Raw genomic sequence first — 25,564 nt, 5'->3', positions numbered from 1 at the left:
CCCACATTAGGCCCTTTAGCCACAAAGTGTCCCATTTTTTTTCATGAAGCTGTGGTTAGGGGCCAAAAGTTGTTTCAATGGGAGAACAGACTAGCTTTGCTTTAAAATTCCCCCTTTGCTAAGGCAGAAGGGACCACAGATTTAGTCCTACCACCCCCAGGTCAAGCAGATCTACTGCAAGGCTGCCCCTCAGCATGGTCAAAGCAAGCAATGCCTAGGACAGTGTGCATCCTCCTGTGCCCCTCCTGCCAGGTCTCCTCGAATCCTGCTTACCCTCACCTTCAGGCATGCCTTTGGGAACTGCCAAGAGACCAGGCACACTCCGAGTGGTAGGAATGAGGTATATTATTTATTATTCTTCCCCACCTTGGCACACCCAAGTGAGGTTTAAAAACTGTTCTACTGGTTCTAGCTCAGCTCACCCAGAGGCTTGCTGGTCCCGGGGAACCTCTCGCTTTAAACAAAACAGGGGGTGGCAATAAGAAGCACAGGGAGCTGAGAGGAGGAAACATCCCGGTTTAGAGCAAACTAGAGAACTAAAGATATGGGGAGATGAAAACAAACAGCTCTGCATCTTCATGGCACAGAGTGGAGCAGGTGGAGACCGACATTTCAACCTTCACAAAACCTGGAAAGAGTCCTGGGGCTACATACAGTGCCCAAGGAGAGCCAGGATCAAACCTGAGAGGGGAGGCTCTAGGCAAAGCTGGGGATAACAGATAGCTCCTCATGCTCAGTTTGGTTAGGGATCCCTCCAAGCACGCAAAAACACACACTCTATCTCTCTCTTTCCTTATTGCCTTTTCAGGCCCTGGTGTTGGGGACTCAGTGCCTGCTATGCCACATCGAGAACAGGCAACTGTTGAGAACTGGTGGGCTCATTTCAGAAGTGATTCCTAAGAGGCTCTTTCTGAGCCTCCTGAAAGGTTTAGTTTGGGTCATCAACCTCTCCGTTCCCCAGTCAGGCCTGGAGGTGACCCATTTGCCTTGGCTACGTCATCACCTCCGTCCTGGGAGTGGTTCAGCATGGATCTGGAGCTAGAAAACAGCCCCAGTGAGCACTGGCAAGGGCAGGAGGCTGAGGAGGTGTCCTAAACTCCTGCCAGCGCAGGGGGAGAGTCGATGGGAGACAGGGGTGGGATGAGAATGTGTGTAGGAGGCAGAGAAAAGGCAGGGGACTTCTCTGGAGGTCAGGGTTTGGGGGAGCTGAGCTGGGTCCCATTGGCCGCGGGGTCGGAGAGGGCAGTTTTCCGGCAGGCCATCAGCGACGGGTTGTTGAGAAGCGTGTAGGCCAGCCACCACCGGGCTCGGCTCTGCTTGAACTTGGCTCCTCTCAACGGTGCCTTCTTGGTCTGCATCAGCTGGATGCCTGGGCAGGAGAGGGAGGAGGGCAAGTACATCTCAGCTTAGGGCAAATACATCCCCCTCGCTGGGGCTGCCCAGATGCCCTCTGCTCCTGTGGTTAAAGCACGTGAGCCCCATCCTGCCAAGGGGTATGTGTCCGCCCACCGAAGGGCCTGGCCCTGGGACAGAGACCCATCACACACCAGGCACAGGAAGCAGTGTGAAAGTGGGACCAGTAAGGGGACACAAGAGCCACAACCCTCAATCCTGGCACCGTCTCTCCCCGGCTGGAAGACATGAGAGCTCACCTTCTTCCACGTTGCTGGGCCTGAGCCCCGGCTGCCCCTCAGGCCTCGATAACTGCAGGAGCAGCAAGCAAAAGGCTTTCATCACCGGGTGCGACTGGCTGACCTCGATTTTCAGATAGTGGCAGTAAGCGTGGTAGCCTGGGGGAATACAACCCACAGTAAATGCATGTAGCGGGGTCAGAATTTCCCATGAGCATGGACCGAACTATCCCTGCCCCACTTAATCCTTCTCCCCTCCCTCCACCCCTTGAGTAAAGTGGAAGGCCATTTCCCCAGGCCCATCTCTGCCACAGCAGAGCCGCTCCAGGCCTGGAGACCTGCAAAGAGAGGCTGGCTCCACTCCCAAAGCCCAGCAGCAAAAGCAGAGGAATGGCTGAGCTCTCTCCTGCTGGTCTAGCACAGGCTGGATGTGGATCTGCTGCCCTCCATGTGTGGGAGCAGGGTCCTGCCACTCCGCACACTGCTGGGCATGGGGGAAGCCCGGGGCTGGTGCAGGGGACCCCAGCAGGGCCACCACTCTGGGGGTCACCTGCCCTTGGAGATGGATGGAAAAGCAGCACTGAGCAGGCGTCAGAAGGACCCATCTGCTCCTGCTGCCCTGCCCGCTTCCAAACACAGAGCTTGATGGCTTAAAGTGCCCCTTGCTCGTGGAGCGTGCTGGCTCCAGGTGATACAGGCACCCTAGCTGTGTTCCCTGGGAGCTCGGTGGCAGGAGAAGAGCCCACAGGCTCAGCGAGGTGCTACAGAGGTGCCCCACACGCTGGCTGCAGGTTCAAGGCAGTCTGACACGATGGGGCCGGTGTCCAGCCCCCACCTGGGTCAAAGGTCTCCACGCTGCGGTTCAGGAGGCTGATGTCCAGCTGGCAGAAGTGGATAGCATTATAAAGGGCAGATATGATCATCCTCCAGAGCCCAGCCAGGACACCCACCAGAACGTTGATGGGGAAGAGCAAGTAGGTGACTATGTAGAGGGCTCGTCTGTGGATAAAGAAAAGAGGGAATAAGGGAGGAACACAAACCCCTGGTGGCCAGGGAACACAGCCCTCCCTGGCAGAGAAGCCTCCCACTGAAATAAGCCTCCCACCCTTCCTTCCTATCCAACAGGCACTCTTCTCTGTTTGGGGTGTCTTCATCCCAGGAAAAGTAAACATCCTTCTGGGCTCTCAGAGAGGGGGCAGCATGGCGTAGTAGGGAAAACTTGGAGGCTTGGCCTCCAGCACACATAGGGTCTCCATTTCTCCTTGAGGGCCTAAATACCAGCCACGGAGCGAGTCTGGGGGCTTGCAATAGAGGCTACATGGCAGACCACCTCCTACAGAGACCACGTGAGCCTACAGCAACCTTCCTGCGATGCTGAGCAAGTCATGGAAGGCATTGGAAGTGCCCTGGCTGGGTAAAGCAGGACACTTGGCTCAATTTCCCCCTCTGATCTGCAGCAAAAAGAAACAGGTTAAGCAATCGTGCCATGCATGAGTGACGGTCCACAGCCCTTAGTAACTTCTGAACCGGCCAGACTGCAGTCCTGTGGGATATGAGGCTCCTCTGATGTTTATAGACAGAGGTGGTGGAGCACAGGACAGATCTAGCTCCAGCCCAGCAAGGGCAAGGCTACATATGGACCACAGCCTTATCCATAGCCACCAAAGAATCTTCTCTGGGAGCAAAGCCACCAAAAACCCCTAAATCCGCAGGCTGTCTCCCATCCTCATCTCACAGAACAGACAAGCCAAAGAGGAAGCCAAGACATCGGAGCCACATGTCAACCCACTGCAAGGTTCCCTGGGTCCCGGACCTCAGGAGGGGGCAGTGCTGCCCTTCGGCTTCCCAGAAGGCTCCCATATGCCCATACCTGTTGGTCAGCTCCTTCCGTAGGGGATGCTGCTCCAGAAATTGGTAGTGAGCTGCCAGATTTTGCACGATCACAGCAACAACCAGAGTCAGCCAAAAGGGCCTGGCCAGGAGGGAAGAGGCACGTTGGAAACTGGAAGGGTCCCAGGCAGGAAACACCACCTCAGGCATCACAAGTCTCCAGTAAAGCAGAAGGAGCCCAAGATAAACTCTCCTCTTAACAGAGTATCCCAAAACTCAGCAGAGAGGTAGATCACATTATGGCCCATTCATTGGCAGGACATCTGCCTGGGGTTCCTGCGCTGGGGAAGATGCCTGTGGAATGGTCTCCCACTCCTCCTGCCTCGCCTCTGAAGACCGAGGACTGACAAACACTCACCACATGTTCTGAAGGATTTTGAAGAGGTACATGTTTGTGCCAGATTGGAGCGGGATGACAAAGAAGAAGGTAAAAGCCACCAAGCAGATGAAGAAAATCACTTGCTGGATGAGGAGACCTTTGAGGGAGATACAGGAGGAAAGTCACCATGCAGGGAGGGAAGGAGAAGTGGAAGAAACCACCCTGTTACAGAGTAAAAAGATGGCCAGAGTTATGGCTCTCCTGCAGAGGCCCTCTTCCTCCCTCTGGCTCCAGGGCAGTTCAGACTGAAGACGACTGAAGATAGCAAATCTTGTTGCATTTACAGTAGGATTTGCACTACCAAATCACTTAGGTGCATCGACTCTGCTTTCCAGTTCCAAACCAAACCCACAGAGGCTGCTTTGACAAACCTGCCTGATTCTTGGGGTTGCACCATGCAGCGAAACCCAAGTTAAGGCTGAAGGAGCTTACTGCAGCCCTGGAAGCCACAGAGCTGTAAGCCTCCACCTTCTCGGGGCACAGGGACAAGGCCATGCGGTCATGTGATGGCCGGGCTACTTGTTCTCAACCAGCTTGGAGTCCCCAGGCAGCCTTGCAAAAGAACAAAAGTCATGTCCCTGGCCTGTTCTTATTCCCCAAATCCATGTTCACTAGCATGTCTTTCATTTTAATCCCATAAAAAGCCTGCAATATCCTTACCTTCCTCCCCCCTGCAAACTCAATCCTTTACGCTGGATTTAATTATGAGTTCAGCCTTTCTTATCATGCACTGCATTATCCCCATAGAGAAGAGTCATCTCTGGGGGCTGCAACTACGATTTCTCATCATAAAAATCATCCTGAGCTGTGATTTCTAATCATAAATCACACCAAGATCAGCAGTGACTGCAGTTCATTTCGCCTGATCTAAGATGGGAGCAGTTGGAGGCCGGGCAGCACACGGCTCATTCATTCAGCTCAAGTGCTTTACTGTAATGACTTGAAAAATAGAGTTTTAAACAGAAGTCAGATTCACAGCATCTGGCTGGAAGACACTGCAAGATGGATCCAGCTTTAGCAGGGAAACCCCAAATACAGGGTGGCAAAAAAAGCTACTCCTTGTTGGCAAAGGCATACAAGAAGCTGCCAGCAGAGCAGTGCACCCCAGCTCCTACCTTCACACTGATCTCTGCAATCAGCCTGCAAAATAGCTGCCTTTTTCGAAGCAGTGGTCACCAGCAAAGCTGGTGTCCGTCAGCAGTCACCTCTCTGGACCCCTCAGCTTGACTCTCCCAAACAGCCTAGAGCAAAATGCCCCTTGGTGGCCTTGGAGCGATGATATGGCCTGGAATTACACATCAATCACAGCAAACGCTGCTCAGAGGGACGCCCCTATGCTCCTCACACCATTGGGTAGAGAAGCTTTAAAATATGTCCAAGCCATATTGGAGTGAGCATGGAGAGGATTCAACTCCTTTTTATTCCTTGCAGCCTTATGTGGTTCGGCCACCTCCTTCCAGGGCTGGGGAGATGCTGGGCCAGGCACCATGTGTGTAGCAAGGGGCACCCCGACACATATAGGCTGAGACTGGAGGAGACACAGTCCTTTCCACGAGACGCTGTGACAGCTTCTCAAATCAAGATATTTGGGCTTAAGCCAAAATGACTCTCTATTTTTCTTTTTTTTTCTCCCAACCATTTGGCGTTCAGCGTTGTTTTCCCTGCAGAAGACCAGATTGTGTTTGGGGAAAGAGGAACAAAGGCCCCCCGAGCTATCCCTCCTCGCCCGCCACCGCCATGGCTTAACCTGCTGCCGTTGCTGCCTCCTCTGAAAACGCTGACGCTGCCTGTGCTGGTCGTCCCCGCACAGGGACCGCTGCTCTCCCCCAAACACCCTCCATGCGGGCCCTCAGGGAGCACAGAGACAACCCAGGGGATAGGGCTGGAAGTCAGGATGGTGCTTAACTTCAGAGCAAAACACCTGGGCAAACATTGGCTCTGCTGCACTGTATAACCAGGAGCGACTCCGGTGATTGGCATCAAGCCTGTCCCACAGGTCAGCGGCTATAAACGAGGACCACAAAATGGGGCAGAAAGGGGTTCAGGAGACCCGTGCATTTACCCAGGCAGGCAAAAGCAGTCTGGAAGCCGGCGAAGCCCATCCAGCAGACGACGGCTTGTCGGGAAGGGCGCAGGATGTGGGCTTTGTAGAAGACATCCAGCACGGCCCCTTGGTACAAAGCCCTCAGGTTGCTCCTGCGGGGAGGGGACCGGAGGCCAGCTGCACCCAGGCTCGTCGCCGGGGAGCCCGCCGGCCGCAGGGAGATGAGGGTGCAGGAGCGAGGATGGGAAGCGGGAACGGGGAAGGAACAGCGATCCCACGCACTCCACTATGGCTGCCCAACCGGGGCGACGGAGGAGGGACATGGGAGGCCGGGAGCATGGCCGACCCCTTACCTGTGCATCACCAGGGTCCTCATCAGCATGGCAAATGTCAGCAGGCAGCAGAGCACCAGGGAGCAGATGTAACACACTGCACGGAGTAGGGGAGATGGCTAGCGTCAGAGCGGGGCGGCTCGAGGGACAGGAGAGGCAAGGGCAAGCTGGTGCCAGCTCATGTTATTTGGTGCCTTTATGGTGGGCTGCTGTTTGCCCCCCTCCACTTTGCACCCAGCAAGACAGGTTGGACCCCTGCTCTGTCCCAGATGCCCCAGGCCCAGCCTGTCTCCCTGGGACAGGAGCGATCCTCGTCCTACGAGCCGAGCATCGCGTCTGCCCCACTCGGAGCCCAGCCTGGGGTGGTGCTGGCCTCTCTGCCCCACAGTGAGCACTGCTCAGCCCCACACACACACTTTGTCTCTGGGGAATTGCCAGGCTCATTTGGAAAAATAGCTCAAAAGCTGCTTGCACCATCCAGGAGCATTGCAGGGGGCTAAGTGATGCATGGATATATAAGCGTGATGCATAAGCATGGCCTGAAGCTGCACCGTGCCTCAGTTTCCCTCCCCAGCCCCTTCGCACCACAGGGAGACCCTTCTCCATCCCCCTTGGGTAACATTGGCAGGCTCAGGGAAAGATGCAGGCAGCCAGGACAGCTCAGCATCAGAACTATGACTGAGCAAGACGTCACAGGCAGTGCAAAGAAAAGAGCCTGGAAAGATGCTCCCAGAAAAGGGGATGCAGGGGGAGAGCAAGCAGGAGGGGGAAGGAGGAGGAGGAGGTATGGTAAGAGCAATGGAGACGTCATGAGAAAGAAGCCAGTGAAAAGGATGCGAGACACTCAGTGATTCAGGAAGGACTGTAGAAAGGCCTCCTCAGCTGGACACGAGGGCACTGCCCTCGAGGCAGGGCAGCCTCCCTGACAGCTCTACACCCCATCCCCATCCAGGGCTTTCAATTATCTCATCCCCCCTCATGGCTCCGCACCGGGGCTTTGGAGCCGGGGAGACAAGGTGCCATCTGCTCAATTCCAGCACATATCAAAGCCCGCCTGAGCAGCAGCAGCTGCAGCCCAGGATTGCTGGCTCTCCCTTCCCTGGCTCCTGGCACTCAGCAGCCGCTCGGAGATGCCTGGCACGCGACCAGGCTTGCGTGTTTGCCTTTCATGTCTTCGTGGCCCAGGTTTGTGCAGAGGCAGCTGGTTTTTAACTCCCCAGCCTTCAAAGGCAGCCTGCGAGGGGTCGGGAAGTGCATCCCACTTTGCCCAGCCAGGGGAGGCGGGAGAAACTCAGCCTCCCGAGGCAGAGCTCCGGCCCCCTCCGCTCGCCACACATCCCCAGGCCCCAGTACATCTCTCCACGCTGCCTCCAGGGGGAAAGGGAGTGCAAGTCGTATGGGTGGGGAAACTGAGGCACGGCACGGTGAAAGGGTTTGCGTGGTGCACACCCAGACAGCTCTTGCCACCAAAATGAACAGGCTGCCTTGAGTCGGACAGCCGTGCAGTGTGGTGGGGACACACGTTATTGGGGAAGGGAGCAGAAAGGGAGTTTGTGGTGCTGCTTGGGCTGGAGGGGGCTGCAAGTCCCCGGATTGAGGCTGGGGACGGGACCGAGCAGGGCCAGCGTGGACAGAGCCACCCACCTTCCAGCGACCACAGGTAGTGCTTGACAGTGCTGAGCTCCGTCTCCATGTCGCCCGGGACGCCGCCAGGGTTCTCCGAGGGCACCAGGCCAAACTGGACCAGCAGCACGACCACGTCCTTGGTCATCCCCGCCCGCACGATCTGAATGGTGGGGACGACGGCCACAAGGAGCAGCAGGGCTACCTGCGAGGGACGCTCGAGTGAGCGGTACCCCAGGAAAGGGCCAGTCCACTCGTGTGGGCTGGGGCCACTTTCCATTCCCCACCCCATGGGGAAGGGGACGACGGAGGGCCGTGAAGCTCCACCGCCAATGGGAAGGAGCAGATCTGAAGAGGTACAGACTAAAGATGCAAATGCAGCACCCGAGGGAGCACCTTGGGGCAGGGAGATGGGCAGCAATGTGCAGAGCCCGTGCTTGGATGGGCGACATCCAGTCCTGGCAGCGGGTGGGAAGCCCAGTTCTCACTGTGGCTGGCAGGAAGGGACCCTGGTGGAGAAGGGGGGCTGGCCCTGGTTAAGGCCGAGGTGACACTGCAGTGGCTCTCCTGAGGCACAGACGAGCCCCAGTGTCACAGCACCTCACCACTGAGAATACGGCAGGGTGACCACAAGCCACCAGAGGCTCGCTTAGAGACTTAAGGCTGGCTAAGCCATGGCAGCACATGGCTGGGTACTATGGCTCAGCCGAGGGATGCTAATACGGAGTCACCTGGTACACAGCGATCACGGCCGTGGTTATGGAGAGGACGAGTTTCAGCGGGATCTGGAACCCTGTGAACGCAGAATTACGGAGAAGCCATGCTATGGGATTGGAAGCGGGGAGCCACAGCCCTAGAGCAGGCTGCAGGTCCGTCCAGCCCAGGGACCAAAGCAAATGCCCAGGGAAGAGTGCTACAACAGGGTGGCCAGATACTGGCTGATATTTCCCCCAGTACTTTCACAGCCTCCAGTGATTTATGGCTCAGGAGCCAGAAGCGGTTTCTCTACCCTGAGGCTGGCTGCATTTCCCTTCTGTCGGTGTGTCTCCTCCTTCCCGCAACCCCATCGCACGTCGTGCGCCCGCAGCACCCTGTGGCAAGGCACTGCAGCAATCGGCTGCCTGCCCGGGGTAGAGCCACGTCCCTCGGGTGCCACCTCCCTTGAGAGCCCCTGCTTCTCCCATGGAGAGAGAGCAATGAGCAATTCCCAATTTCTCCCCATTGGGGATTTTACTGACTTATAACATTAGCAATCGTCAGCTGCGATGTTACCAAAGCCCATCCCTGAACTTCACCGTCTCCCCCATCCTGGCCAAGCAGGGCAGGCGCAGGAGGAGGTGGGAACCCTGGTGCTGAGCTCGTCCCTGCCCGGATGGGCTCTGCAGCCCGGGGGGGGAGGGGGGGGGAGACCTGGGACAGGAGGAAACTCCTGGCACCACCCTGCTCCATCTCCCCACTCCGAGCCGCAACAGTTTGTGCAAGCCGAGGCGTCACACGTGTCCCGGGCGGCAGCTGTCGCGGCACAGATGCTTTGGCGAGGGAGCCAAGAAAGGCATTTGCTCTCCTCCCTGGGGGAGGCAGACTGTTTGCCGAGCTGCTACTACAGTGAAGAGCGCATCCCGGCCGTGCCTGTACCCTACCTTCCTGGGGAGCATAGACGTAGGAGCGTAAATACGCTTGGACCCTCGACAAGCAGCTCTCTTCTATCTTCGTGGAGCTGCAAGAGGAACAGCAAGGAGAGGGTGAAAAGCATGTTTTAGTATGTCTTGCCAGGGCAGAGGGAGGGACACGATGGGAGGACAGTCTGTTCCCATTGCAGACAGCAGGCACCTGAGAGGCAACCAGAGATGGCACAGGCATGCTCTGATCATGCAGAGGCAGAGCTCCAGGCATGCCCCAGGGGGTAAAAAAACCCGCCTTTATGGGCTACGCAGCTCTTTTTGCTTCAGTGCCCCCCTCCCCAGGCGTCGGGCAGGAAGGTGCTGTCCTTACCTGCCCTTCCGAGATCGCTTGGACAGGACAGCCTTGAGGTACTTCTTATAATAGCCTCTCCCTGTAACCTTAAGGAAAGCAGCAGTGAGTTGCCTGATTTGAGCACGGGACACTTAGACAGCAGGGAGAGGTGACTCTGCCTTCGGGGGCCCCCATTTCGGATGCTGCTTCCCCCCCGCCCCATGCCAGATGCAGAGCTGCTGATGGCGCGTCTCCATCTCACCCGGCAGCCGTCCCCTTGCGCTGCCGTCCCCGGCCATCCCTCCCCAGCACAACGCCCCGCGGGCGCCCTCCGTGCCTGGCGCAGGTTACGGCTCCCAGGGATGGCAGCCAAGCCCCCGTTCACCTAACAAATCTGTTTTAGTCGTGCTAGCAGCAAATCTTCCGATGCCAGGAAGGTGGAAAGAAATCTGCTTTATTCCCATAAACAACAAAGCCTAAAACCAGCATCGCCGGTATGACACCATGGGCAAAAAGCAGAGCCTGAGAAAGCTCATTTCCACCAGCCAGCTTAGCGCAAATGCCTGGGGGTCACTTCAGTCCACGCTTGGGCTGACGGCTGTTTTGAAGTAGATTTCTCCTCCCCTTCTCTCAAAGCCCAGCATTTCTGAAAGGCCTCCAGATTATCACTGCCCACCTCCAACCTGCTGGGAAAACAACGATCCCCCAGTCCCGGCCTGAATGGGACGCATTGATGCCTAAGCCTCTTGCGCTAAGGAGTTTACTGCAAGGATGGATTTTCACTCTCTTCAAAACCAGCAAGATAAACAGAGCTGCAAACTGCTCGTTCCCTTGCCATCAGAGGGCTGGCGGGCAGGAGAGCTGAGGGACAGGGACAGGGGAACTTCTCCCATCCCCAGGCAGCCAGGCAAGAGTGCCACAAACCAGCACCACCATTTCCAAAACCGCATAGGTGACCAGGGTCCATCAAGGGGTTTCGCCATGCCATCACCTGCCCCACGCGGCACACGGGGCTACGAGGGTGCCAGAGGGTCTTACCTCCTTCTCCTCCTGCCCCGTGAAGCTCCGGATCAGCAGGGCTGGGTACCAAAGGCTTAAGACCACAAGACAGAGGATAATAGGGACGTAAGAGAGCGTGGAGTAATACCTGTATATCTGGGGAGAAGGAGAGCTGTTACAAGCGAGATCTCCAGGCCTGAGGGTCTAGCCCCGGGCAGGAGCATGTGTGGGCACGGCATACCTTAACACCACCTCTCCCAGCCTCCTTCCAGCATGTCCTCGTGGCAAGAAACCAAAAAGCCCCCCCAAGACTTGGGTCCTACCAGCCACAGCCTCCCACCTTCTTGCAGGCCACGGGGAGTGCCCAGGAAGGGGGACACGTACCTTGGGTGACTGTGGGCAATCCACCTTCTGCCAGATATGAATTATGCAGTGGCACCAGGAGAGCAGGCAGCCCACAAGGTAGCTGGCTCTATGCCTGACTGTGGCACAGGCAACCAGCGGGTAGTAGAAGGCAGGGTAATAGAGCAAAGCCAGGATCTTCCAGTACTCTGGACAGGAGTATGGGAAGAGGGGAGGGAAAACAGAACAGGCAAGGAAAAGAAGGAAGCGCTTTCAGGACGGATTGGAGTGAACAGGCAAAGTAACGCACAGAGATAGCACAGAGGGGTGGAGGATGCCACCCAAAGCTGGACCCTGGTGGGCCAAGCCAGTGCAAGGATGTCACTTATAACAGCCCTGCCTCCTCCTCCAGCCCCAGCAGCCAGCCCAGGGCCCTGACAGCCTCAGCTGTGGCTCTGGCCATCACTGGTGCCTGGGGACTGCAAGGAGGACCTCCCTCTTGCCATCCCTGGATGGGTTTAGCCCCTGCCCTGTGGCACTGCTGCCCTGGCCACGTGGCAGGGGCAGGTCCAAGCCAGCTCACTGCGGAGCTCACTGCACGGCTCAGCCCACCCAGCCCCGCTGGCCTCCCCCCCACGAATCAGTGTTTTCAGGGAAGGGCTGCCCTGACCAGGGTTGGGAGGAAGCTGGTGACCTTGCTTTGGGGCCAGCCCTACAACACAGGGATGGTGCTCACCCTTACCACGGTTGTGCCGGGACGAGTCGGAGATGAGAGGCAGGGGGTCACTGTCCAGCACCAGTACACAGAGGGAGGAGAACAGGATGCCAAACACTGCGGCCACCAGCCCTCGGTTGCCCTCCTCCTCCAGAAAATTGACTGGGCTGCAAAAGGAGGGGTATTAGCATGGCACTAAGACCCCATGGCGGGGGGGGTCCAAACCTGGTTTGTCCCATGCCAGCCTGGGGACTGCCCCTCCACACCCCACCACCCCTTTGCTGCAGGACACCAAGACCCGGTGACAGGGAGAGGCTGAGGCCAGGACCCTCGAATCAGATGCTGCAGTGGGGCCGAGGGCCTGGGTACCTCAGCAGCCCAGGGATGCCGTTCCAGCAGCTCAGGTGGAGACGCTTGCGTTTCACCAGCAGAGACAAGCCAATGAGCACAGCCAGCTGCCAGAAAAGGGGAAATCAGGTCAAGGGAGCAATAAATATACCAAAGAGGATTGGGGGGATGGGGGGGTCTTGGTGAGGAGCTCAGACATGCTGCTATGGGACAGGAGCCTGTTCTGAGAAACCATATCCAACCAGCACCCTAAATGCAGCCACCTCTGAAGTAGGAATAGACAGGACTCAATCCTCAAGAACGTGAGTGGGAGAGGGGCCACCTGCTGCAAGATCTAAATGCCTCAGGGGGATCATGCTGGAAAAATCAAAGCCTTTCATTGCCTACTGGCCAAATCCATAAAGGCTAGAGCTCTGCAAGCCCCTCATTACGGCTTCCCAGCTTGAACACAACTGAGGAACCCAGGCTGATATTTTGCACCAATATTTACATCTGCACAGAAGGGGAAGTGTCACGTTACTGCCGTTTTCTAGTAGATGCATGACTGCATCCGAGCTGGGGGATAGCACTCACGACATCGGGGCAGACAACCCATTGCCCTGGCATGGCAGAACAGGTACTTACGGAGATGGGTGCCATACAGGTGTGATAAAGTCTGGGAGAAACAGTGGGATCACAGTCTGGGATAATACTGGGAAACATGCTAGAAAGAGAAAAAAAAATGCATGGCTGCATTTAGTCCCAAAGAGCAAAGATACAGGAGGCCAAGTCATTCCTTCTGACACCACTCAGTGCAATGGTGCATTAGCCGCTCTGCAGGCTTAGGGGGAAACCCTTCCCGTGCGACCGGGATGCAAGTGTGTTAGTCATCCAAGGAACGTCCACACAGCATGAACCAAAGCCTGCCTGCCACGGAGCATTTGGATGGAGGGAAGTCTTCATGCAGGGTTTTGTGGGGAAAGGAGGTTTTCCAAGGCAATTCCAAAGGAAGGACTAGGAAGACTGGAGAGATGGTTGGCTTGGATTTGCACGCCAAAATTAGAAGGGGCCTAAACACCCACTGTTTGACTCAGCGATGACAAGCAGAGACTGCCAAGCCTCAGAAAACATTTTTATGGGGTAATTCTCCAGGACCACATGTGACGTGGGGCTGCAGCAGGACAGCTTGAGGTTTGACATTGAGGAGAACTAAACCTCCCAAGAGCAGGGCTGAGCAGCCAGTGATTGCCAGGCATGAAGACACTGTCATGGGACGACTTTTACAATGAGGTTAGAGTGATAACATCTGGGAATGGCTCAGAGCTGATCCCTGGGCTGCATGCAGCCCTGCACACAGGGACTGCAGGAGGACACCAAGGCTGACCAGGAGATCAGCAACTGAAGCAGCAGCCATCCCTTACCTTCTTGGCAGTTGTACCTGTTTTGTCACTGCTTTTTCATGACATCTAGCCTGCAAAACAGCCTCCCATGAGCAATTCTCATTGCTGCTCACTGTTATGCCATTAAGGCCTCCTAAGGCACCACGCTTAAACACCAGCTAGGAACGAGGTGGGCTGAACACAGCTTGCAGGGTGTTTCCACCTGAGCATGTCACCTTTGCCGTGAGAGAGAGGAAGGCCAGCCCGGCTCCCGTGCACTCAGCAGAGCTCCGGCACTGCCATGCCACAGGACGAGGGTGGAGGATGAGGCAATGTTTGCCTGGGGTAGGTGCGTGCCGGACCCGCATCCCCCAGCACGGCCAAGGCCAGCCGAGCAGACAGGCGTTCCAGGCCTCGCTTTATTTATTTGCGCTCTGGCCTCAATTACGTCCCCTAATCTCCGCTTTGCTGCAGGCCCTCTCCTTCGCCCAAGGCCGGGCGTAAATACGTCTGCTCACCTTCATTAAACGCTGCAGAGCTGGGGTGGGCACCGGGCCGTGGTGCGGCAGCACAGCAAATCTCTGCTCCTCCTGGGCAATGGGACAGTGCATCCCGAGAGCCCCCCAACTCGCAGGTTCCCACACCAGCTCTCGCTCCGGAGGGCTCCCGAGCTGTGCAGAGCCTGTGCTGGTGCGGAAAGGCGGGCTGAAGAGCAGGAGGCAGCTCCCCACCACACCAAGAGACGGAGGTGTGAGAAACACAGGCCAAGGGCTCCGTGGCACCAAGCTGCTGGTGGGGGACGTGGCTGGAGACTCCCATGAGTGAGTAGCACAGGCTGATTTGCGGGGAAGCTTTTTTGGGCCCTGCATGCACAGGGCAAAACGCTGCTGTCTGGACAAGAGGGCTGGAAACAGATATAAACAAGGAGAGCATCTGCAGAGGAGAGAGATGCTTGGGGGTCATGCTCCGAGCACAGGATTGCTGGGCCCCTTCGGACTGCACGTGCATGCACATCACACCCTGGGTGATCAGCACCCAGCCAGTCCCAACCAGGTGCCCAAGCAAACCTGGAGGAAATCAAGTGGCACCAGCCCTGTGATGTAGCAGGCCTCGTTCAATATGGAAACTCCCCAGCAGCCTCCTGGTCTCTGTTAAAGGTCGAGGGGGGCAGATTCCTGTTTCTATTCCCCTAGGAAAGAGGTAACAAAATAGAGAGGGAAGAAAAGCAGGAAAGCCCCGTACCTGCAACCCAGGCGACCTGGCTTCCTTCGAGCCCAGCTTGCAGAGCCGAATAGCGGAGTGCAGCCTGGGGAGAGCTGGGGCAGTAGGGCCAGGGCATCCAGGGTGGCCAGGCAGGAATCAGTGCTCCCAGAGCACCCTTTACAGCAGCACAGCCTTGAGTTTTATGGAGGGAGAAACCTCGTGATGTGTTTTCATTTGCTAGCACCGTGGTCTGGGTGTGCAGGCATGCCTCAGCTCCGAAACCCTTTTGGTTTCAGCAGGGCTTCAGCATCGAATTCTCTGTGCAGATCCAAGTGTTCAGCCAAGCACACTTTCTTTTGCCATTTCTGAAACTACTGGGCAATGACACCGAACTCTGTGTCTTTGCTGGCTTCATTTCCCCTGCACTCCCAAGATCTGAGATTCAGTTCATTAGGCAGAACCACCATCATGGGCCCCTACTCAGGCTGGGTTTAAACTTGTGCTCCCAGGTGATAAGACCTGGGTACAGCCCTAGGCACTGTGGTGAGCCAGGCTGTCAGAAGGACACACAAACACCCACCACATGCTGTCCTCAGCCATGTACCATCCATGGCTTGCTGCAACGGAGGTGGCCAGGAGGAAACAGCAACCTTTCTCCTGTACAAGCACCCCAAAGGTTCCTACTGGTGGTGTTGGCCATGGAGGGGGAGCAGCCCTTCCTGAGCTGCTCACCGGGGAGGGCTCGCCTGGGCTGGGCAAGGAGATTTCAAAAGCCATTTCACAACACAGAAGATTAAGGGCTAGGAACAAACCTTTGGCAATAGCTGGGCTGGTCACCACTAGGATCTACTCCTGCCCTTGCTCAGGATTAGATATCAGCCGATTGGAGAGTGTAAAACCCACCCGCAGGCAGCTAAGTGAACGGAGGGACAATAGGTGCTAACAGATGGCCCCCAAGACGCCTCTGTTCTAGCTCTGTCACTGGCCTTGCAGGACACCTTCAATAAATTGCCCCTCTGCTCTGTGCCTCAGTTTCCCTTTCTGTAGCATGGCACAACCATTTCTCTTGCCTTCGTGAAGTGCACTCAGCTGGGGCACTAGGAGCACCGAGTCCTTGGTCTCCGCAGGATGACCCCTAACAGCAGCGCCTGGGCCGGTGGCTCGGAGGGGCTGGCAAATGCACCCCTGAAACACCTCTGTCCCGATGAGCCTGTGCCCAGCCAGACAAAAGCAGCACTGCCCTTAGGAGCATGGCAGATCTCTACACATGGAGAGGGAATAGTCTTTACTAGATCCGCTGATATAGCAATGTGTGGGGGAAGGAACTGGGCGACCAAACTGCCGTGCCAGCCCAAGGATGCCCAGCCCTATTTTACAAGTAGCAAAACTGCTCAAGGTCTCTGCACAGTTCAGGAACGCAGTCCCCAGCACCCCACAGGCCGGAGTTTCAGCCCGTCTCTCTACGAAGATCAGCATGTGCTGCCAACTCATTTAGGCCCTAGCAGAAACCTGCAAGAGTATCCAGAAGTCCAGATTATTCCCCCAGCTGCACTTATTTCTTCAAACCCAGAAACAGAGAGCCAGAAAAACCTTCTCCACAAGTCAAAGCTTTTGGAGGCTTCAGAGCCACCAAAATCAGATGGTCAGAGTGTTCAGCCCTTTCCCGAGTGGGAGCCAGCAGCGCAATCCACCCACAGACCCATGGTGAAGCCAGGGCCCCTGCGATGGCTCCGAGCTTGGAGCCTCCATCAGAACCACCTAGCTCTACAGCCACCAAGGGTTTGCTTGTCACCTCCTTGAGACAAAACCTCAGCCCGGGCTGCAAACACAGAGTGACCAGCTTAGCCCCTGGGCTGACAGCACTTCTCGTGCAATGAGTTCTGGCCATCAGCTGTGACAAGAGGGGTCAGGGAAGCAGGTTAACATGCTACATTTCACTTTACAACCGAGGGAGCCTTGGAGCAATGACACCTCTCAGGCTCCATGCCCATGAGGGAGATGAGAGCTTTTGGGGTTTCCATCACCTTTCCGTGCTCAGAGGCTCAAGAAAACAGCATATCTACTGGTGCCTCAAACCAACATACCCACTGCAGGATGCACCCCCTTCTGCCAGCTCTCGCCCAAAGAAAGGGAGCATGTATATGGGTCCACACAAGCCATTTGACCCACAATCACGTGAAAGGGGAAAAAGATCTGTTTCCAGCACCCAGCGTGGCAGGACCTTGCTGTCATTTGCACCCTAGCAAAACCAAACCAGGGGCTGGCATCTGCTTGCCCCAAGCTGTGCATTCCCAGCAGCACGTCCCCTGTCACACAAAGCAGGAGGGCACCAGGGGCAGGGAGGCGATCCCCTCTCCCCCCCCCCCCCCCCCCCCATGCCGGTGTTGCAGAAGAGCCCAGGTCAATGCCACTGGCCACAGTTGTCCATGACATGCTGCCAGGTATTTCAGCATGTCAGCTTTACACGTGGGAGACACAGGAAGGGAGTTGGGGGAAAGGCTGCTGCCGCCTTAGCCATCTTCTGCTCACCAGGGCTGCCAGCCACCGGTCTCCCCTCTTAACCAGACTGGGTGGAAACAGTGCGGGCAGAAGAGCTTAGCTCTGGTTAACAGCGTGGCACAGACCGAAGCACTGCGGCCCCTGGAGTTCCCATGGGGCTGGCCGTGCCTTGGGTGGGGGGAAACCGAGGCACCGAAGCTGGTTGCACAAATTGCTGGCGGCGAATGGCAAAGCTCCCGTCTTGGTGAATCACTTCAGGAGAGAGACTAAAGCCTGGCCGAGCTGTCTGGGAGATGCCGCGGTACGGAGAGGGGGTACGGCAGCCCCTCTTCTTCCCCAGCTGGGAAAGCCAGAGCCAGCCCAGGGGGAGGCGAGGAGCCTGCACCCGGCAGGGATGGGGGGACGTGCCCGGCGGGCTCGGCACTTACTCGTCCTGCGGCACGGCCGGCTCCATGGTTTCGTAGATGTACCAGTCTGAAACAAGGTCGTCTGTGCCGGCAAAACCATCATCCAGCAGGGAGCTGTGCGTGTCCAGAGAGCCGTTGGCTGCCATGAACTACTTCTTCCTACCTCCACCGGGTGGAGAGAGAAAGATCAGGAGAGAGAACTGGAGGCACGAAGCTCCTTGCCCTTCAGGGCTATAGGGGGAAGCCCCCGCACCCACGCAAAGGCGGCCCAGTACCCTGTGAGCGCGTTCGGATGGGCCCTCGGAAATGCAAAAACGAGAAGAGCAACCAAGACTTTATCTTCTAGGGTCACTCCCACTCCTCTGCCCGTCTCTCTCCCTCTCTGCTTTACACCCCTTCCGACAGCGGAGGAAAGCGGAGAAGGAGGCAGGAGGACTAGAGGAGGAGGTGGCGGGGGCCGAGGGAAGGGAGGGCTGGCTTTCCAACTCCAAACTGCCACCACGAAGGACTCGGCCTTTATCTGGGCTCCAAGAGAGAAGGAGCAACCAAACCCCCCCACAGTTCAAGCGCTGCGGACAAGCCTCATTGGGCCCCGGGCTCCCCCTCCCTGCTCAGGATGCTGATAGAATTGGAGCCTTTGTTTGGGTTGTTTAACAGTATTTACGTGAACCGCTCGAAAAGCAGTGCAAGGGTCAAGTTTTGGCTTCCCAGCACAGCACGGGCTGTCTTGCAAAGCGGTGAGGAGATCGGGAAAGCAAGCGGACGGAGACCTGGCCCGCAGCCCGCTCCCTTGGGCGGGTGATCTGCTCACCCTGCAGACGTGCCCAGCGGGGATGCCCCGCGCTGGCTTTCCATGGAAACCTCTGCAGGGATAACAGGGATTTTTTCTTCTCAAGAGGCTGAACCCGGCCTGGAGGGAGCACCCCCTTCCCCATCCCCACGCATGGCAAGGGGAGAGCAGCGCCTGGCTCCCCGGGCCTCACCAGTCCCCGAGCACAGACAGGGTGGGGAGGAAAGAGGAACAAACTGAGCTCTTAAAATTTGGGAGTAGAAAAAAAAAGCACCCGAGTGAAAGCAGTGGGCATGCAGAGGTGCCCATGTGCCTGGAGTCAGCGCGTCCTGCTTTTCCCCAGGCTCGGCTTTGCAGGGACAACTGATTTGAGCCTCGTTGCCTGACCGTCCCTTTGGGCGCCCAGGCCCTGTCCCTCATGCCCAGGCACCAGCCTCCTCCCCGCCTCTGCCCCACACTGGCTGTCAGAAGAGAAAACCACACCATCCACCTTCGCCAAGACAAACCTGCTCTGCGCCTCTCCCTCGCTAACAATAAGAAGGAAGAGCAATTTGTCCTAGTGCCAAATCCAATGCGTTTTCATCTTTCCTTCTCACTGTTATTTTTTGCGTGGGACTTAATGGCTTTGGCTCAGACAGCCGAACCTGCCCTCCAGGGCTGCCCTGCAGCTCCGTTTCACAAGCTGTGACATATTTCCCAGCATTGCTATCAGAAAGACACCACCGTTGCCTCTTCCCTATGCAGCAGCGGGGAAACCGAGGCACACAGCCGCTGCAGGAGCTGCGCTGACCCCCACAGCAGGGCGGGGAGCCGAGGGCACGGAGGAAGGAGGAGGTGTGAGAGTCATCTCCACCTGGGAAGTGTCGGGAGACCCGTGAAACCATGCTAAGGAAACCTATGCTTGCCCAAGGGCCAGCTCAGTGAAGCCAGAGCTTGGCATGACTGTCAGCCCCTGCGGCGCTCACAGCTCTGCCTTGCTTCCCCAAATGCTGGGCACCCTCGGCACTGCCGCCAAGCCCCGGGCTCTGACACAGGACCTGGGGACACCAGCCCAGCCCACGGCCACCACATCCCACCCCGGCGGGATGTCGCTGGGCCCCCATGCAAGGGAATTCCTCGGGCGACCTGCCGAGCGCTGCTCCGTGGGGAATCCCGAGTGGCTGCGCTGCATCTCCTGCGGTGGAGATGGATGACTGAGCTGGCAGCTTTGCTCCAGGCTGCTGTTTATACAGCTGGCATTTGCGAGGAAACGACGCTGGATACGGCTCGCCAGCTTCAAAGGCATTCCCAAGATCCCCCGAGGGGCTCCGGCCCCATCCCTCCCGCAGGCAGCTCCAGCTCGAGACAGAGAAGTGCCACCCGCTGCCATGGCCATGCTGTCCCGGGGCCTTATGGGCTCGTGCTCTGCTGGACGTTACACCCCGGGCCAGGTTTTGGGTTCCCTCCAGATGAGGAGAGAGCAAGTATGGGCACCTCCTCTACAAGATGGGCTGGGGCCTTCATCCCCTTCACAGGGGGCAAGAAATCAGCTAGGAAGCAGGTCCCGTCTGCCCTGGCCTTTAGCAGCAGTTACAGCACCATCCTCATCCCATCCCAGCTCAGGCTTCCGTGAAGGAGGGACCAGCCCTGCCAGCCCTGGGTGCATGCTCTACTTGCTGCTCCTGCTGACAGCCCGGAGCGGATTTGGGCCTCAACTCCATCTTTGACCAACCCAGCGCATGTTTCAGCCTCAACACATCGACTTTCCAGACATCCCTTGGTTTCGCCTGCTCCGGGAAACAGCTCTGACCTCACCTCCCAGGAATGCAGCACTCCGTAAAAAGGTAGAAGGAGCCTCTAAAAGATACACAGTTTGCAACACCACATGCATGTGCGTCTCCCGAGGCCTTGGGAGCCCCCTTTCCATTCCATAGGATTGCTGAAGAGCTGCAGAGAAGTCTTTGCTAAAGCACCTGCATTTGGAAGCTGGGGCTTAAATTATAGCTGGTAAAGCAACCTGATCAGCACCCTTCCTCAGACACCCTCCAGCAGATGCCCAGCCTCCTCGTTGCCCGAACCTCACCCAGATCCTCAGCAGCCTCTCGCAGGCTGAAAGCTCGCACCCCATCCTGTTTTATGCTGTTCCCAGCACTGCAGTACCTGAACGCAGAGCTGCTCAGCCAGAGGGATCCCAAAGCACTTTGCCAGCCTAAACCAATCAGGGAGAGCAGAGGGCTGCACCACGACAGCCACTTAGCAGCACCCAGCACTGCCCCACGGCACACCATGACGGAAAGAGAGGGCACAGCCAGCTGAAAGCCCCACAAGAGGTGCAAGGCATGTACCCGCTCTGCCAGTCCAGCCATAACAGTGTTGCCCTCTATAACCCACCTTCAAACAGGTCAGGAAAAGCCACCTTCCAGATGTCCCGTGTTTTGATTTTCAGCTGCCCAGGGATGTGCCGGCAGTCACGAAGTGGAGCGGGCCGGCATTAAACGCAGAGCTGCCTCCTGAGGAGCCTTCGCTGGCACAGCGGCTGCAATTGGTGCAGAAAAGCAGGAAGGAGAGGAAAAAAAAGGCCCAGCTAGATGCATTGTGCACACAGCTGTCAAGCAACCCCACCAGGCAAGCCACAGCCTGAATTCATGCCAGGCAGCAAAATCACAATACCAAGCCGAGAGGCTTCCTGGGTGTTGTATCAGCTGCCCATTTCCAGCAAATCCGCCCTTGGAGTATCTTGCTACGTTCAGGCCCCAGGGCTTCACTACCTCTGTCCTCCAACCAGGTATGGGACCCGGGCTGGTCATCATCACACTGGAGCCAGGGGTCCTTTAGATCTCCCATCCATGGCCTGGTCCAGCCCAGCCCTGCTCGTCTTCAGGAGACTGATGTCTCCCAGACCAGAGGAAGGTCCCCTCTTTCCACCCACCTGCAGAGTGACAAAGTCTCCCTCGACATCCATGACAAATAGGCTTATGGAGAAGTCAGAGGAGGTGCTTCAGAGACTTCCCACCACTGTCATGGACCTGCCTCACCCCTCGGCAAAGTCCAAGGTCTCACCCAACCCTTGTCCACACATTGCCACAGTCCAACTGGCCATTTCCAGCACCACCGAGTGACACCTGGAGGTGTAACATGAGCAGATCTAAGCCCAGAGCCAAATGGGTCCCCTATTGCCCAGGCCAATGGTATGGGCGCGTGACAGATGCTGTAGCAGAGCAGCAGCCTTGACGGCACATGCAGAGCAGGGAAGGTGGGCTTGGAAGGACAAATGGCTGCTCCTTTTTGGCCTGAAAAAAGCACGTGATGAGGGTCTGGAGGCTCCCACTAGGATTCACCACAGCAAGGATCAAGGCAGGGAAGAGTTAAATCCCCTATTTCTGTGCGTGCTGCCATGCTCCAGGCTGCACGCCGTGCCGAGGAGGAGAGGCAGGTGTGCCAAACTCCCAGCAGGAGCAACCAGCGCAAGTCGGTGTCCCCTGCCGCGGACCAGGCCCAGCCAGGCCAGGGCCACGTCTCCACCCTGCCCGGCCGACCCGCCTTGCAGGACGCACCAGCGCAGCAGGACTCTTCACCGTGGCCGAGCCCAGGCACGGCTGGTGGGGAGCCAGGCACACAGAGGGATGGTTGTGCTTGCTGCCTGCGCAGCCCCTCTGTGCCCTGCATTTACCCGAAACCCGATCCCTTTGCTCCTCTGCATAACCTCTGCCGAAACAGGCTGGGCCTTTGATCGCAGCAGCATCGCCCGAGATTGATGGGCTCAATAAAGCTCCTTCATATTCTTCATTTCCCACTATCCATCACTCTCTGGGGAGCTTTTGCATCCCACCACTATGAATTAAACTGGGGGGGGGGAGAGAAGGAGAAAGCCATAAGGGAATTACCCCCCCTTCCCTCCTCATATCCAGCTTAATGGTGATGCCTTGTGTACAGCTTTTAATAAAAATGATAAAGATCTCATTTCACAATTGTTCAGGGAGTGCTTGGGCCAGGGGGGAAGAGTTGTTTAAAAGAGATCTCCTCTAATTCAATTGCCATTCAGGAGCCGCGGTGGTGGCTGCCGGGTTGACTCGAGGCAGAGGCCTTCCCCGTACAGCCACGGCACATGGGTGATTTTGAGGACACCAGAAAATGGAGCAGCTGGTAATCCAGGGCCTCCACACTCGTGTGGGACCTGGAAGGGTGAGGGAGCAGTCGTTCCCCATCCCCTCCCTCCACCAGCAACATTCAAGATCTCCAGAGTGCCACAGAAGCCCAAGATGCTCAAACATTTTTTTCTGAGAGTTGCCTGAAGACTTTGATCATCTTTCTGGAAAAGCAGAGGCTTTTCTAGTTGAAGAATCCCTTTTTCTCACCTGTTCAGGCCCAAACCCAGATATGGAGTTTAGGCTGTCACCCAAAATCTCTCCCACCATGGTAGGATGAGGGGGAAGGCACCGTGATGGGGGATACCTCCATCCCGCAGGATGCTGGGTGGATTGCAGGGAAGGCAGGGGCACAGGGACACAGCTGCTGATCTACAGCCTCTCTGAAGAGCCGGCCAGGGAACCCATGGCACCATTCTGCTCTGCTGGAGCACGTGGAAAGGGGGAGAGACTGCCCCGGCACAGATCCAGTGTGTTCTTGCACCCATGCCATACTCCAGGTGGGAAAGAGCCATGCTGGCAGCTAGATCAGCCCTAGGCACAACCCCAGCTTGGAGGAATTCCTATTTACATGGATCCCACACATGGCAGGCGGGAGGGGAGGCTCAACAGGAGGCTGAGGCCTGCAAAGCCCCGACCCAGCCTTGCAGAGCTGGTGGGTACCAGCCGATGGGAACTCTGAACCACGGGCTGGATAAGGCCTGGCCAAGTTACAGCAAGAGCAAACTAGCACCCACCAGAGGAAACACTTGCGGAGAAGATGCTGGAGCCTGTGTTATCATGAGACTGCTGGCAAGCAGCCATGGGCTTTAGGATGATGCGGGAAGGACAGGCATTTTGACCCGAGACTCCTCTGCTCACCGTACACCCATCCCATCTACCTACCCCCAGACGGGCTGTTCCTCCTTCCCAACAGGCACCTCCTGCAAGAGAAAGTTTTGGCCCTGCGGCAAGAGGAACGGGATCAGCTTACAACTCTCCGCTGGCCAAGATAACTCATCCTGACCTCCAGAACTGCCACGTTTCCTGAAGGTGCCCTGGATTTTCCCAGCCGCGAGGGCGATGGCAGCATCATCAAAATGACCACAGGCCCCCAGAGGACAGGAAAACCCCACTCCAGCCTCCCCGTGTGCTTCCTGCCTCTGCCCCAGACCCGTGAGAGCATCCGTCCCCCTGCACCCCCCTTCCCAGCCCAGGGACTGAGGAACTCATGACGCACCCTGTGCTAGCCAGCCCGTGGCCTGAGAACCACCCAGGATCACTGCTAACCCTGCAACATCCGAAAAGCAAGAGGCAAGCAGGTCGAGCCCCCGCAGCTGTGCAAACACCTCCCCGCACCAGGCAACGCTCCCTGCCTTCCCCGAGCTCGGAGGCGACAGCTCCAGCGCCGCGTGGGCTGAGGACAAATTCGTTGCACCGCTGACCCGAGCCGGGAAGCCTCCTTCCCGGAGCAGAGCGGTGAGCTCACAGCATCCCCAGCTGTGGCTCTCCTCCTCGCGGGAAACCCCTTGCCCGGGGCAGGGAAAGGTCCGGGGCACTCGGACCAGCACCTGGAAGGAGCGTGCATGCAGGAGGAGGCAGAGACGGGACAGGGGCTCAAAGGAAGTTTTCGTTCCCATTGCTCAGTGTGGAGCAGTCTGGCTGGAGCGACAGCGTTTTTGTCTTGCCTCCCTGCTCAAAGCACTGCGAGGCTGATTCCGATCCAGATCGGATGCCCCCAGGATAACTCCAGCACCCGCTGACCCCTGAGCGCCCGGGGGAGAGCGCAGGGGGCCAGGGAGCCTCTCCAGCTCTCTACAAACCCTCCGTCTGCAAAGCTGGAGCCTGCAGATACTAAATCCACCACCGAGTTCATAAACACGCTTGCCAGAAAGCCGAGACAGAGCAGAAGCACCTTTCGCGTGCCCCAAGTTACACTGTCGCACGCAAAGGCAGTTTAAACAGCGAAGCAAGTGGGGCTTTGCAAGGCTATTTTTAGGCTTGCGCCCCCTCCCCTGGTTTCGAGGCCTCATTCCTGCCCAGGCGGCTGCACCTGCTGCGCTCTGCTCGTGCACGCAGCCCCTGCGAGCCGGGCGGGGAAAGTCAGGAGCCGGCACGGCTGCACTAAAACCGCTAACGAAGTCGTTTGCCTTGAACATCAGCAGCGTCTTTGGGGCTGCCGCTGGCAAAGCGCCCGGCAGCTTTTGCTCCTCAGGTGCTTTGGGGGAGCTGGTGTCTCGCGGGAGAAGCCCCTTGAAGAAGGCTCAGACAGGGAGGTGAAGCCTTGGGTTGGGGGCACCCAGGAGGGGTAACCCCCCCCAACCTGCTCCGCACAGGAGATTTGGGCGCCCCGGCCCTGCGGCCCCTGAAAGGGGCTCACCACCCCGAGCAAGCACAGGGGCTGCAGGCTCAAGTTGGTGGTTTTAACCCGGAGTAACAAACTCCGGTGGCACACGCAGCTTCGTTAAACCTCGCTTCCCTTGCGCTGCAAAGTTGGGGAGAAACTAAGACAAATGCAGAAAAAGAGGGGGGAAAAAGGGAAGACAAAAAGTTACCTTCCTCCCAGGGTACCGAGTGCCTTCACCGCTCGCCGATGGTGCTGTGAGAAGCCCGGCCTCCTTAAGAGAAGTTTAGAACATACCCACTGCCCTTCCCGTGCTTTCAGCGTCTCCCCGGAGCGAGCAGCCGGGGGCGAGAGCCCGGCTCGCCGCAGCCGCTCCGCGCGTCCCAATGCGGCCGGGGGAGCCCAGCGCGGATGCAGCCATGCAAGCTTAAAGGCAAAGTTCAGCGCAGCGGCGCGAGCGCAGCGCCGCGCGAGGGCTGAGGAACTTTATCCCCTCCATCGCGGGGAGGCCTTGGCGTGGGGCCACCCGGGGCTTTAGGAAACGAAAAGCGACCAACCCCGTGCGCTGCTCTCCCTTCGATTATCCAGCGCGTTGCTGGAGAGG

General features: G+C 57.4%; 1 protein-coding gene across 2 annotated transcripts; it reads right to left on the bottom strand.

The window, feature by feature from the left end:
• Positions 1 to 330: 330 nt before the first annotated feature.
• Positions 331 to 25,564, bottom strand: STRA6 (signaling receptor and transporter of retinol STRA6). Of its 2 annotated transcripts, none has more exons than XM_026116442.2 (19): positions 25,172 to 25,564; positions 20,884 to 21,028; positions 17,745 to 17,882; positions 12,881 to 12,959; positions 12,278 to 12,363; positions 11,930 to 12,075; positions 11,236 to 11,402; positions 10,891 to 11,007; positions 9,892 to 9,959; positions 9,540 to 9,616; positions 8,631 to 8,692; positions 7,921 to 8,104; positions 6,298 to 6,373; positions 5,963 to 6,096; positions 3,880 to 3,997; positions 3,502 to 3,603; positions 2,467 to 2,630; positions 1,653 to 1,790; positions 331 to 1,369 (listed from the first exon to the last, which is right to left on the bottom strand). In XM_026116442.2, the coding sequence occupies exons 3-19, from the start codon at positions 17,867 to 17,869 to the stop codon at positions 1,191 to 1,193; spliced, it is 2,022 nt and encodes a 673-aa protein (XP_025972227.2). In that variant the 5' UTR covers positions 17,870 to 17,882; positions 20,884 to 21,028; positions 25,172 to 25,564; the 3' UTR covers positions 331 to 1,190. The 2 variants fall into 2 exon arrangements, with proteins under 2 accessions (XP_025972227.2, XP_025972235.2); XM_026116450.2 differs by having other exon boundaries at positions 11,936 to 12,075; positions 25,172 to 25,562.

Source organism: Dromaius novaehollandiae, chromosome 10 (assembly GCF_036370855.1).
Source record: "Dromaius novaehollandiae isolate bDroNov1 chromosome 10, bDroNov1.hap1, whole genome shotgun sequence".
Taxonomy (NCBI): Eukaryota; Metazoa; Chordata; class Aves; order Casuariiformes; family Dromaiidae; genus Dromaius; species Dromaius novaehollandiae.
The sequence above is the reverse complement of the archived record's forward strand: the minus strand, read 5'-3'. Positions and strand labels throughout refer to the sequence as shown.